The sequence below is a fragment of the Amblyomma maculatum genome, chromosome 5 (assembly GCF_055883805.1).
Source record: "Amblyomma maculatum isolate TAMU_Amacu chromosome 5, ASM5588380v1, whole genome shotgun sequence".
Taxonomy (NCBI): domain Eukaryota; kingdom Metazoa; phylum Arthropoda; class Arachnida; order Ixodida; family Ixodidae; genus Amblyomma; species Amblyomma maculatum.
Window position 1 is genome coordinate 126,211,896 of NC_139348.1, and position 14,523 is coordinate 126,226,418.

Genomic DNA, 14,523 nt, shown 5'->3' on the forward strand with positions numbered 1-14,523 from the left:
AGTGAAAAGATTCTTTGTGTCTAACGGACATCTTTGTGAGCCAGCAGTAAACTAGTATTTAAAAACGAAGCGCGGCGCCTTCCGGGGAAATATACGAAGCATGCGGCATCGATCTTGTCGTGTATCCCTCCGTCTCGAAACGTCGTCAAAGTAGTACCGCTTGCGTTTTAGGGTACCAAGAACAAGTTAATAATTGCCGCTGTATTTCATAACAGTACGAACGGGGCCACGGTATGACTGGTACTAGAAGTCAGGTACGCTGGTCTAAAGAAACACCCTTCGCATTCTGGGTCGCCAGATACTGTGCAGTCCCAATAACATGACCATGTCCAGCGGTAGCCTATCATCATCTTAAATTAAAAATCGAATTCTGAATGCATCCACGGGTAGGTCTTTTTTAATCGTTCATTGTAGAATGTACCAGAAGAAAAAGGCTTCCCAAAGTGTCTTAGAAAACGTGTTCGATAGTTTCCGGCTTGCGGTATATGAATCAGTGATTTCCTCAAGGCGCAAAAAAAAAAAAAAAAAAGAACACCTTTCATTTCTAAATAAGTCTTAACTTCTAGTGTATTGCTGTGGAGCTTGAAAAAGAACGTTTTTGCTCCCCCTGGTACAGCCATATTTTCTACTCGTTTAAGGACTGAATTCCACGGACCTGCACAGTACAACGATCTGTACAATGGGATCGGGAGAAAAACATCCCACAAGTCCTTATAAAGTTCCTTTCGGGTCACAGCTGACAAATATTGAAACAAAAGTCGGGCTTGCAATGCACGACATGACATCTACACTTCTTTAAGGATTCCGAAAATCCTCCCTTGCATGTTCGCCGAACTTAGAACTAAATTTGCAAAACTTTGTTCAATCTAACCTGACACACAGTTCGTAAAAATGAGTCCTTCGTATCGCGAAAGAAACGGTTAACCACTTGGCGCAAATACAAATGTGTCAAACTAACTCCTCCAGAGCGGACGCGTGCTACGATTTGTGATTTATTTATAATTACCAAGATATGGTACGCGTTATAGAAGTACTGCATTGTTCTCGTGTGCAGAGATTGCACCGTATGTTCGCCATTTTTGTGTGGGGAAGTACTTGGGAGCGCACCCGCCGAACCACCTTGAAACATATAGAATACAGCCAGCTATGTTATCACGTTCATCCGTGGTCATGGGGGAAGTGTCTGTTATGCTATTGTTTTCATCAGCTGCGTGCAAGTAAATTAAAAAAAATTCCCGTCGTTTACGTTACTTCCTAATGCGAAATTTGAACGCAGCTCATCAGCTGTTTCATCTTTTCGATTAATTGAGCGAATATTTCAAGCAAGACATGTATATACAAATACAGACAACGTATTTTAATTTTTCACGCATATTCCTTCAAGCAACACTCCATTAACATTTCTCGACTGTCATGAAGGAAGCTTTGTGGTCGTCCGGAGCCTTCCACTACGGCACCACTTCCTCTGTTTTTTTTTTATTTTCTCTTCTGTCCGCACGAGGTAGCGGAGGTGGCTCAGTTACAGAGCTGTAGCAAGCCCGTGCATTTTATTTTGTCATTCTTCCTACAATCACAGCAACAACAGCTTCCTCTCTTTTTTCACTGCCACCTTTCTCCTTTGTGCTGTGCGATGTCAGTGCACGTTAAAGAACCCCAGGTGGTCGAAATTTCCGGAGTCCTCCACTACGGCGTCTCTCATAACCACCAACCAAACCAAACCAATCTTTTCTTTACAGTTCGGCTAAGGTGTCCGCGCCGAATTGTGACAGATACTGCGCCTTTTCTTTGGTATCAACCAATTTTAAACGCCGCTGATGCCTGCAGTACTGCGTCTATTTCGATATGCTCTGTGGTGCGGCATTCGAGGAAGCAGCAAATGAAAGGCGCCGCAGGGACGCCTGGAACGAACGCCCGGCGGGGTCAGCTTCGTATATGCGTGAAACGCCTGGTCTGGTGACGTCATGATCGAATGTGACGTCATTATCACTTCCGGTTATTACCAGTCAAGCTAGGAGCAGGTGAACGCTTCCCCCTGCGCACGGCGGGGAGAATAATTATGCTTTGAAAACCCACCCTGAAACTAAAGAAAGCTTCTCTACAAAGCCAAGGCTGGGTCGCTCGGGGCCGCTCTGTGAATCAGTAGCGTGAATCAGTAGCGTAGCGTGGTGGCAGAATTTAAACTAATACCAAGATGGCCGTCGCGGTACCCCAGCCGTCCCAATATGACTCAGGCTATGAGAGACGCCGCAGTGGAGGGCTTCAGAAATTTCGACCAATGGAGTTTTTTTGACGTGCACTGACATCGCACAACAAACGGGCGCCTAGTTTTTCGAAGCGGCCGGGATTCGATACCGCGTCCTTAGGCACAGTAGTCGAGCGCCCTAACCACTGCACCATCCCGGTGTCGGGGAGAGCTTAATAGTTTGGCCTGGTGTTCCGGCTCGTCTGTTAAACACCGTGCGAAGAAACAGAGTATTAGTAATCAGAAAACGAAAACTAGCCCATCCATAGTTTGCCCCGCCGGGGTGGTGCAGTGGTAAGACGCCCGACCACTGTGCCGGAGTTCCCAGGTTCGAACCCGACCGCGGCGGCTGCGTTTCGATGGAGGCGAAACGAAGAGGCGTCGTGTGCTGTGCGATGTCAGCGCACGTTAAAGATCCCCAGGCGGTCGAAATTACTCCGTAGCCCTCCACTACGGCTCCTCTTTCTCTCTGTCCACCTTCATTCCCACCTTCCTCCCTTCCCCTACGGCGCGGTTCGGGTGTCCACTGAGCAAGTGTGACAGTTACTGCGCCTTTCCCTTCCTGTGAACCAATTTAGCCCATCCATAGGGAACGTCAGGCATGTCACCGATTGCCCGCTCTTTCGCATGCATCGCCCGGCTAGCTCAGTCGGTAGAGCATGAGACTCTTAATCTCAGGGTCGTGGGTTCGAGCCCCACGTTGGGCGTCCTTTTTTTTTTTTTCTTCACCAGGTCCACTCTTTTTTTACGTCAAGAATGCACTGAAAATGAGAAAAGACCAAGAAGATTTTTTACTTTCATTGCGTTTACCCACACAGTTATGCTCAGCACTGAAAAACGAATTCGTCTTAACCGACAAGAAAGAACACCCCTTTCCTAAAGACGGTGCCACTACACTTTTATTGCGAAAGCAATACTGCTAGCACTTCGAGCCTTTGGCGTGTCGTGGCGCCTCCATACATGACCGTTCACATGATCGTGTGACGTCACGCCAGACCGACAGATGGGGCCCCAGCTCGCGCCATCGGATGGTGGCGGCGAGTCCATACACGGCGCTGCGTCGCAGCCGAGAGGGGGCGCTCGCTGTTTGAGACGTCACGCTAAGAGGATAAATGAGGCTATGACTCGGTTACTCGCAGTAGTCGGGGCGCAGTCTTACGGTATGTCGGACGATGCGTATAAGGCGTATAAGGGCCATTTAAATGGGCAAACAAGAAGTGAATTAAGCTACTAGAAGCAACCAGAAGCAACCAACAGCAGCATCCGTGCTTTCGCATTACTCCAATGTAGATTCTGCAGTGCTCTTTTTTTTTTTTTTTTGCATTCTCTCGAGCACGCATGAAATTGGCACTTGGCTGCCAAAATGGGCATATTCGCCGTGGGGTCGAATTAAAACTAAACATTGTTTAAAAACGGACAGAGTGCCCAAGTCGATGATAATGATGTCGCTTGTCGTAGTAAACAGTATCCTTTTTTTTTTTTCGTTGTGCCGGCAGTGAAAACAAATTAAATGGTTTTATAATACATCGGCTTTAAGAACCAAGTGTGAACGCGGAACAGCGTTTCAAAACAGCCCGCGCAAATCTTTTCCATTTACTTATGGCCGTACTTCGGTCAGACTGTTATACAAATCACACACTCGAAACTGTTCAAGGCATATTGGTAGTGGAGTGATCATGAAATTATGGTTATGGGTTGCGCCTGCTGCTGGTACATTAATTTTTTGGAGGCGGGAAGGAGTGTATTTATTTATCTATTTATTTATTATTCCTTTACAGAGGTACAGCGGGCCCTGGCTAGGTCCAAGCAGGGCGGACACTATTATAGCAATCACGAAAACAGATAAAATTCTATGAAATAAAGAAATGCACCACATCAATAGCACTTACAACATACTTTACAGTGCAATAAGGCCATACAACTGAAAAAGAATGTTGAGATGCACGAAAAACAATGTATACGAAACAAGCAAGGAGCCTGTAGAGCAATAAGATTTGATATCCATTAGGAGCCACGAGGCATAGCACACATTCAAAAACACGAACACTAACTAGTTCATGATGGTGCAGTCAGAACTTTTCAAACACTTCCAGTCATCGACGGTGCAAGAGAAGAAAACTGATACAAGTTAGTTCTACCAAAAAAAAAGGCGAAATTAAGTCAGTCTAGTAGCATCCAGTGCTTCTGCAAGGCTGCGAAATTAAATATTGAGACAGATCAAACCCTAGTTTGCTGTTAAGTAACAGGGGAATACCCCTTCATGGATCACTGCCTTGTCGTGGCGGAGGGGCTTGCGAAACTCGATGAAGTCGTGAGCTGTGCTGTGTAGGGCCACCCAAGATAGACAGGTCACGGCAGAGAGTTCCGATTGAGAAAGGAGTGAGGCAAGGCTGCATACTGTCGCCCTGCCTATTTAACCTATATGCAGAGTGCATCATGAGGAAGGCTGGTCTGGACGAGTCTTCAGCTGGAGTGAAGATTGCTGGAAAACGTATCAACAACCTTAGATATGCGGATGATACCACTTTAATGGCAGAAAGTGAAGCAGAACTCAAGAGACTTCTGATGCGCGTACAAGAAGAGAGTGAGAAATTTGGGCTTAAACTGAACATTAAAAAGACAAAGATCATGGCGTCTTGCCCTATCAAGTCCTGGAGCATCAAGGGACAAGAAGTGGAAGCTGTGACAGATTTTCTCTTCTTGGGCTCCAAGATTACCTCGGAAGGAGACTGCAGCCATGAAATTAGGAGACGCCTGCTTCTGGGAAAGAGAGCAATGGTTAGCCTTGACCGCCTAGTAAAGAGCAGAGACATTAGTCTGCCAACCAAGATCCGTATAACTCGTGCTATGGTCTTTCCAGTTGTGATGTATGGATGCGAGAGTTGGACTGTGAAAAAGGCTGACCGCCGAAGAATTGACGCGTTTGAATTGTGGTGCTGGCGAAGACTCTTGAGAGTTCCTTGGACTACCAGAAGATCAAATCAGTCAATATTGTCGACCATAAACCCTGACTGCTCATTGGAGGGTCAAATTCTAAAGTTAAAGCTCAGCTACTTTGGTCATCTGATGAGAAGAGAGGAGTCGCTGGAGAAAGATTTGATGTTGGGAAAGGTTGAGGGTCGCCGGAGAAGGGGTAGGCAGCGAACGCGATGGTTAGATGGCATCCTCGAGGCACTGCAGATGAAGTTATGTGATGTTAGGAAGATAGTGAGAGACCGGAAAGCGTGGCGTGACATGGTCAATAGGGTCACGAAGAGTCGGACACGACTGAACGACTGAACTGAACTGAACAGGAGAATAAATTCTAAACGTAAGTTTCTTCGCCGATCGTCAAGGTGTCATATTTCGTGAGTTGGTGTTAATTCTGTAGGCGAATCACATTTCAAAACTTCCGTGTGCACTGACCTGACATCTTTTCTTTGCACTTTTTAGAGTTTTTTTATAATCTATATAGTGTACGGGACCTAGATTATGCACACATATGATAGTTTGGGCGTGATTAAAGAAAAATAGCTAGGACTTTTTACGTCAGAAGGAGAATTAAGGAGCTTATATGCCTCAGTACATGCAGTTTTCTAAATAGTGCTTAGATATATTGTCGACATTTGTATTCCAGCAGAGATCATTTGTAATTTTCACGCCTAAGCATTTGACAGCACGGTCTCCTATAGAATTTTATGAGATGCTTTCTATAAATGTAATGCGAATGGAAGCAGTTTTTTCATTATTATTGGCATGCTCAAACGACTGCACCATGTTACAATATTAGTGCTAAGGGTAGCGTTGAGTTCACATTAATCTCGATTGTTACCCATTTCCCGAAACAATATGCAATCCATATGAATATCAATGGAATACAACCGGTATACAACAACAGGGCAAATTTCATCTTCAACGCCATTATAATATATAACACAAATAGATGTGTCGCACCAGACGGGGAAGTAAGAGAGTACGACGGATACCGACCAAGAGCGACTTATTGCTGTTCGTTAGTAAGAAAGTCGCTAATCCAAAAAATAAATATTTGTGGGATGTCCTATTTTTTGTGATTTGTTCATTAGCCTATTACGAAGACCTACATTAAAAGCTTTGCAGAAGTCTAAAACTATTGTGTCAATCTGGCCGTAATACTCGAGGACAGAAGCAAAGGAGTGAACAACAAATACAAGTTCTGTCACAATAGAATTGCCTTCCCGGAAGCTGTGTTGTTGGCCATTAGCTAAGATTGAATTACGTTCTAAAAGCTCATGAATGCAAATAGCAATACCATGCCCCATAGGTTTGCTACACGACGAAAGTAAGGATATAGAGTAGTATATTTTTGATCCCGGGTCATCGCCTTGCTTCGAAAAAATACATCCACCCCTTTTAAATCAATAAACGTTTGTCACCACCACCAGGTAGGAGCGACCGCGGCCTCATTTATTTGAGGAGCAGCTGAAGAGGCGGCGTCGGCAGCATCCGACCTAGGCGAAGTTCCCGAGCGTACCAAAGCTCGCGTGCAGGCGTCTCTTCTCCTCGGCACGTGCCAGGCGTCTCCTACACTCAGGCGCCCGCGCATGTTGTTGCTCCGTGGCCTGTGGGATCCACTTAGTCTTTCGGCGTGCAGCAGACGCATGCCACGCAACACTAAGGCGTGCGGGGTTGACGAGGTCAGTGGATGGTTCCGGATTCATTTAGACTGCCCGCGGTTCCTTCACATGCGCTGACGTCGTAGAGCACACAGGGAACGTTTTTACTTTGGCCTCCATTGAAAAGTGGCCTCCGTGGGCGACATCGATTCCTGCTCCTCCAGCGCTCAGTGGAGGCAGACCTTTCACGGTTCAATGTATTCCTTCAATAAAAGGCTTTCTTTTAGCCTCCAGCATCTAGTGATGTTTATGATGATGTACTATGAAAGGTCTCTTAAATTTTTCTGTCGCATAGTGCTGCTTATGTAAATTTTGCTTCTGCTTCTTCCTTACCTTCCGACGAAGGTAATATGACATAAGTGAACCGAAGGCGGACCTTGGCGCTGAACAAAAATTTCATGATTCACCCCCTGGTGCCTAAATGCTGGGTTGACGCTGCAACAGCGCAAACGTCAACAGATTCTATACCTGCGCTGGCTTTGCGGCGCAAGACTGCGAAGGAGCAAAACTACGTCACTTCCTTGTGAACACCTAAAACGGAAACGCTGTTTGGCACAGCTTGGAATGTTCTGTGAAGTATTTCTAACTATATTATTCTCTTTCAAATTCGCCCACTGCAGGTGGCCGGGCTCTCAGGAGGCGTGGAACGATTCGGCGACGCCAGCGCCCCTGGATACTTGCACGGAAACTTGACCGTTGGATCGCACGTGCGCTTCCAGGGTGCCTCCGTCCACTGCGGCGGACACGTTCGCCTCGAAGGGTGAGCCTAATATTCTGTTCATTGTATTCTGCCGCCCCACGCTACATGTTTTCATCATTTTTGAGCTAAGCATTCGTCCTTCGGGGCTAACTTACAATTACCATTACTCATAGTCCGGTCTAAATGCAGAAAGATCAAACGTTAGTACGCTAGTATTTACCCTTTAAAGCCCAATTTTTCGTACGCTAGTAATTACCCCGTCAAGACCGATTGTTCGTGCAAGGTGAGACCCCTAAACTCGATGCCATTCGTCCAAAAAGAAAAAAAAATACAGGTGTGCACACAAAAGAGTACGACCAAGGCGGAGATTCAAGTACTGCAGCCTGTTCACTAGTGAACACTATTCACTGCTCTAGACTGCACTCTAGACTATTCACGACGCAACTTGTTCATTCGTATAAATACGTCAGTACACTCAAAATACAGAGACGCCTTCAGACAAACAAACAGCCTCGTAACCGCGTCGTTTGAACAAAAAAAAAACTGATCGGACTTCGTGCATTGACGCGCGGCGTTTCGCAGCCGGCGCTGGTGTTGTGACAACGTTCTTTGTCTAATCGCTTCCGACCTCGTATCTGCCCAGTCTTTTTTCGTTGCCGCCACTGATAGTGCCGAGGCCCATCTCATTGATAGTTCGTGATGTCTTTCCACCGAGCAAGACGACCCTTCCCCGGCTTTCGTCGAGTGAACGGTGCCGTAAGGACGACAGGCCGTTTAGTACTTCATATCACCTCTTCGCTGCAAGAGAGTGTAAAACATTGTACGATATCCACAAGACGAGATGAATTCTCGCATGTATTTTGGGCACACCGTACAACCCACCACCATCAGTGGTCCTCACAGTGTCGTACGCATATCGCCGCATCTCAGCTCTCCATCGGTCTGATTATACAATTCGATTTCGAAACAACAGTCTTGGCATCCGCACGGACAACGATGGTGCTGGTGTTCCTGACCAACCTCATCGCGTTAATTTAAAGCGAAAGTAAAAAATGCCTCGTTGTATTTATGTGCGTAAGCGCGCAAGCATACACGTACGACACGCGCACAGATACGACGAATTCCGGCTTTTCTGGTTTGGTTTGGTTTGTGGGGTTTAACGTCCCAAAGCGGCTAAGGCTATGAGAGACGCCGTAGTGGAGGACTCCGGAAATTTCGACCACCTGGGATTCTTTAACGTGCACTGACATCGCACAGTACACGGACGCCTCTTCGTTTCGCCTCCATCGAAACGCAGCCGCCGAGGTCGGGTTCGAACCCGGGTACTCCGGCATAGTAGCCGCGTTCGAACCCGACCTCGGCGGCTGCATTTTGATGGAGGCGAAATGGAGAGGCGTCCGTGTGCTGTGCGATGTCAGTGCACTTAAATAACCCCAGGTGGTCGAGATTTCCGGAGTCCTCCACTACGCCGTCTCTCATAGCCTGAGTTGCTTTGGGACGTTGAACCCCAAAAACCAAACCAAACATTACGACGTGCTGTACGAGTACTGTTGGGCTCGACTTCTCTGGAACTTGGACAGTTGGCGCCAAACCGATTGAATTGTGGGAAGAGCGGCCGGTTGCTGCAGGACATATATTGTGTGTGCGTCTTTACTCGCCGGAATCCCATTCGGAGAAGTGTTTCCGTCGCGCACACGTGTTCTCGGCGAAGGGCCGTTGCCTCTTCCTTTGCGGTCCAGACACCGTCTGCGCAACCCCCTGCGGTCCGGAAGCGGCAGGCGCGCCCCTGTTTCAGTCACGCAACCGCCGCCGCCCACTTCGGTCAGGCGAGACTGTTTGCGAACCTCTGCCTTCGAAAACGGCTGCTGCGTCAAAAGAAGTGGGGCAACAGAACCGAGGGGCAGAAGGCCCATAAATCGACAGTCGGCGGAGACGCGGCCGTTTGGAAGCTCAAGTTCACGCAAGGCTAACAGCGGGCTGACAGCGGACAAGCATAAGTAAGTCACCTTCGTCGGCTCCGAAGAAGTCCCATTTCAATGAGTGACGATACATCAATCGACAAGTGTCGTAGTGGGAGGACCGGCGAGAGTGTGAAGGCACCACCTCATCGTGGGCGGGTTTTCGTCAACGAATGTGATTGGTTAATTAGGAAACAGCGAAGTTTCCCCTCGGAATTCGGAAGGCTTAAAATGGGACCTCGTGAAATTCTTCAAGCATCTTTATCTCGATCTTGATCCTGAATCGTAAATATGTATAAATCTTCCTCTGCTAACTCCGGTGAACCGGCTGCATCTTATTCTGCACTTCGTTGGGGAATTAGGAAACATCGGAAACCATCCGAAGTAAGAACCTTCACATCCTAACTGGTATATGTGCGATAGTACCCTAGCTTGTGTCACTAATAGTCAGTCCTAGTAGGCATATAATGTCAGAGTGGGAGTTCGTATGGCAGTTAGCGATCAGTAAATGTTGCAGGTAGTCAAGTATGTGCGTGTAGAGTTACACTTCAAATTGGGGATGGGTAAGACACCAAAGTGGCTTCTAAGAAACATGTAGTTGGTGCAAATGCTACAAAAACAACAAAAAAGCATGGTGGAAAATCAAAGCGGAAAGTAATGGACATTTTTTTATATATATATAATTCTTTTCAACTACTGTAAGCCCCAAAGGCAGATATCGCTCGCTCTTTGCGCCTATTGCTCCAGTGAGCTCTTACAGCAAGACCTGTTAGTGTGTTAGTGTATTCACTGCCCGCTATATCGTTTCTGTTGTGACCAGCTTAATTCAGATATGTGCGGAGAAACCCAAGGTGGCCTCTCAAGTCTGGCTCGCACTGTATGCTTATATTAAGCGCAAATAACCTCCTTTTCATGCCAGCTGGAAATGCCACCTGGTTTCTAACGCCTGTGTTTACGTTTCCTGATATTCGTGGTATGCTTTCCTCCTAAAGCGTTTAAGGTACTAGCTGTGAAGCGTAACCATCATTCCAGAGAACCCATTTAACAAATTTTGCACACGGAATGTATACATAATAATCTTCAATCAAACTACCCCCTAAGTTACAATGTGCCTCAAAATATTAACGTTTTGAATAAAGAGTATCATGACGTAGGCAGAATTTCAACAACCATTTCGCGCTCGAATTTTTATGCTTGATTGTGTCGCACGCGCGCGCAGCTCCTATCATGCGGAATTCGTTGACCTTGTATTCCTGCTCAAGTTCACCGTGGCGCTGATTGAGGTGATGGCGTATCCAGCTGACAAGCCTAACCTGCTCACCTTCCAGCTCGTGCAGGGTGGGGTCAATCTGACTGCGGTCAGCCCCGACAAGCCACCCGGTGAGTATCAGAACTTGTGGGAACTGTACCTATTTAGAGGAAAGAAAACAACGAGCAAGGACTCACATTTTCTTTCTTTCTCTGGCTGTCTCTACCTTGCTTAAAACGGCAACGCGACCCATGATTATTTCATTTGGAAGTTTCTGACTCTCTACCCTCAGCATTGCCTTAGTGCTTCTGACAGAAGTTTTCACGTTCTTTTTTTTTCTCGGGAAAATGTGGGCGAGGTTCAAGCTGTAGAAGAAAAAAAGGAATGATTAATTTTGTCTCTGACACAAGACTTGCAGGCGAGTATTTATTTTGTCTTCCGAAGCACGTGCCACTGAAGCCTCCCGAGGCTTCACAATTCTCGGACAATTCTGTCTACTGTAGACTATCAGTGTTTGGTTTGGTTAATAGGGTATAACGTCTCAAAACGACTCGTGTTGTGAGGAAAATAGTAGTGGCGGAGTCCGGATAGTATCGACTCTGCAGAGCAAACGTGTTCTTTGGTTCTCGCCTTCATCCCAGTCGAGCGCTCTACCACTGAGCCAGCGTAGCTTTTTTTTTCTTTATTGAAAAGTGGACATAATTATAAAATATACAGCATATACATATTTACAAGTTCGCCAGGCCATTTGCCGGCCATTAAAACTGGAATCGTTCTATTTGTGCTATAGCTTCCCAACCATTAACTCTGTTTCATCACCACGGTCCGCATCTTTCAAAACATCATGGATTTTTGCAATACTCTCAACAAAGTATTCATACACGGATCTCGCTCCAGTGTCACAATCCATAGCCCTGAGCCATACAGAGTGTAGTCCCAACAAGAATATGGTGGGGAGGATGACCCATTAACTGGTGGAGTCATATCAATCCGACAAACCATCGCAATGTTAGCTGACGGTACGCTGTTACTGAAGAGTTTCATTTCTCACAGAAGCTTCACCTTGTCGGTTGTTTGCACTGAACCGAGTGTCGCGTGACGACACAAGGTCGCCCAGCAGGCGTGCATGGCCCGTTGCCCGACACTGGGTGCACTGCAATGTTAATGAGGCTTGACTTGGGTGCAGTTATCTATTTCTTCAGGGGTTAGTGAAGGGCGACCCTTCATCCGTCACGGACCCGCTTGCGACGAACTCGCAAGCAGACACGGATGACGTCCTAGCTAGATTAAGACGCGTCCACCGCACACTCAAAAACGGCGTCCCACGTTTTGCTGCGGACCCACGGGGTGTAAGCTAATTATAACCCAGTATCGCTGATGGAATATTTTTTTAGTCATAGCATGGCAACGACTGGACCGCCTTACCTTTACTAAGTGGTCTCAAAGGCTGCCGGGGGAACTTCGCTTCAGCGCACGTTTTTTGCGAAGACGAGTAAAAGATAGATGCCGTCCTTGGAGAGCGTAATATTGGACTTTATGTTCTTGCTGAAACATATAATATAAAGAATGGAGGTAATCAAATTATTGCCTTGCACGATGCTAACGACAGCAGGATAAAGGAAAACAATCATAACAGTTCATCAGTATTAACGTCCGATCGCTTTTATTCGAACTCGTTTGATCATATTACTCTCTCTGTACTGGTACAGACGTTCTGGTACAGCCAGTATCTCTTATATTAAGGGAAAATTTGAAGATCAGTTTTGATTTCAACCTCCCATAACCTGAACAAATTTTTGGGCTCTCTCTATGACGACTTATTGTAATATTGTCTATCTGCAATCAGTCGCACGATACTGCTGAAACAGGTCAAATATGCGATAGTTGTCTGCTAATTAGCGCTTCACAATGCTAAAGCATACTTAGTTCGCAGTTGCTGCACCTGATTTTATAAAGCCCTTCGGGGTGCTTCGTCGCTGAACCCATCCGCATTTGTACATAATGACGCAGCCCTGGACGAAGAAGAATTGCGCCAGCTGATGGAGTCCACTCGAGCTGGCGTGAGGCTGTCCACCGAGCAGTTTCTGAACAACGAATTCCGCGCCGCACTACAGAGGGCTGTGGCACGCAAGCCCATGCCAAAACCTTGACGATTACTTCACCCGACGCCATAAATATCACCAATGCCTCAATAATACGTAAACTTTGTGCGCTGCCCGCATTGTGTATAAAACTGTCACCGTTGTATTGCACTCTTTTTTGCCTTCTCTGTAACATTTCTAAAATAAAGTCTGAAATTGTGCGGTGCTGCGCTACGTGATTTCCTGTTTTTATTCCCTTTCCCCATGTCGCGCCCTTTTAGCCTCCAAGGGTGCAATAAATGATTATTGTGGCGATTGATAAACGGGCGACAAAAGGCCCCGTTCGCTCTCAGATTTGGCAGGAGTAGAAGGTTACAGAGGCAACCCTGTACTCTGCTAGGAGCAGAGAGTTTCTTACTCTTACTTAGAGGGAAAGCTCTGCTGCCGTCTATGGGAGTTTGCATGGAGTTTCCAGACGACCAGTTCAGCCACCATGGGCGCTCAAAGCATTATGGGCCGGAGAGCCACCGCATGCAGAACTACAAATTTTGCCCAAAACTAATGCAAAGATAAATGTTGTTCTACCATAAATAATGTCCTGTCATTCAATATTGTGACTATAAATTTCAAAGAGAGAGTGAAACAGCAGTCAGTGTGAGATTTATCCAAAATAAGCGATGGCTCTTTCTCCTATTCGCTTAGTTTTGAGCAGCACAAATACCCGTATTTCGCACTTAATAGGCACAATTTAAAAGAGAAAATAAACGTTTTGGAATTATTTATGGTTGTGCAATTACTTAAGGAAGTTTTTAGTGGCATTTCGGGAAACAGAAATCGTTCATTCGCGACGTCTACTTTTGCGCCTTCGCTACTATGGCTTTTGCGGTCTATACACGCACCTCGAGATGATGATGATGATGACAGAAAAAAAACATCATATTAACGCCATCCGAGAAAAACCGACCGTTCCGCAACAAGTAGCACACCGGCCCAAGATTCATAGCGCCCCCATGGTGGCTGAAGTGCAGCGCCCTCAGCTTTCCCTCTAGTTAGTGTAAGAAACTGTATGACTAGGCGCCATACTGTTGCGAGATTTAGAACCAACGTTCAGAAATTAGCTCTGCCAGCAGCCAAAAGAACGCACAAAGAAAAGTCCGTTACGCTCTTGTGCGTCATGGTTGTCTGAGAAGGCCAAGAGTGTCGTACAATTGACGCCTCTTGGATAAGGTTCGTAGGAATTCTTCAGGGGCGGTACTTTCATTGCCTTAACCACTCAATGCTTAGGCTGATTTTGTAGGAATTCTCTTTTTACTTTTTTTCCATAACGATTGCATTCTTACTTAATTAAAGCGTAAAGAGCACCGTTCATCCCCTGTTACCGCAGCCTAACACTCATTACTGCCTTCCATAAGAAGCGACTTCAACTGTACTGAGAAAGCCTTCATACGCCATCCCGGGCGTGATTTTGGGAATTGTTCCTTTTCCTTAGCCCCGCCGCGGTGGTGCAGGGGTTAAAATTCCCGACTACTGTGCCGGAGCACCCGTGTTCGAACCAGACCGTGGCGGCTGCATTTTGATGGGGGCGAAACTGACGAGGCGTCTGTGTGCTGTGCGATTGTCAGTGCACGTTAAAGATCCTCATCACTCCCTACCTCCTCT

The 14,523-nt window shown here is 46.6% G+C and overlaps 1 protein-coding gene and 1 non-coding gene across 2 annotated transcripts in view; both read left to right on the plus strand.

The window, feature by feature from the left end:
* LOC146189455 (uncharacterized) overlaps positions 1-13,018 on the plus strand; it is a 28,292-nt gene extending 15,274 nt beyond the window's left edge. The window contains exons 2-4 of the mRNA XM_084605276.1: positions 7,497-7,636; positions 10,754-10,914; positions 12,794-13,018. Of these exons, the coding sequence (XP_084461402.1) occupies positions 7,497-7,636; positions 10,754-10,914; positions 12,794-12,933 (441 nt within the window). The 3' untranslated portion in view covers positions 12,934-13,018. The remainder of the gene's footprint in view (positions 1-7,496; positions 7,637-10,753; positions 10,915-12,793) is intronic.
* On the plus strand, positions 2,877-2,949 carry TRNAK-CUU (transfer RNA lysine (anticodon CUU)). The gene has a single exon. It is a non-coding gene; the product is annotated as a tRNA-Lys (tRNA).
* Positions 13,019-14,523: the final 1,505 nt, after the last annotated feature.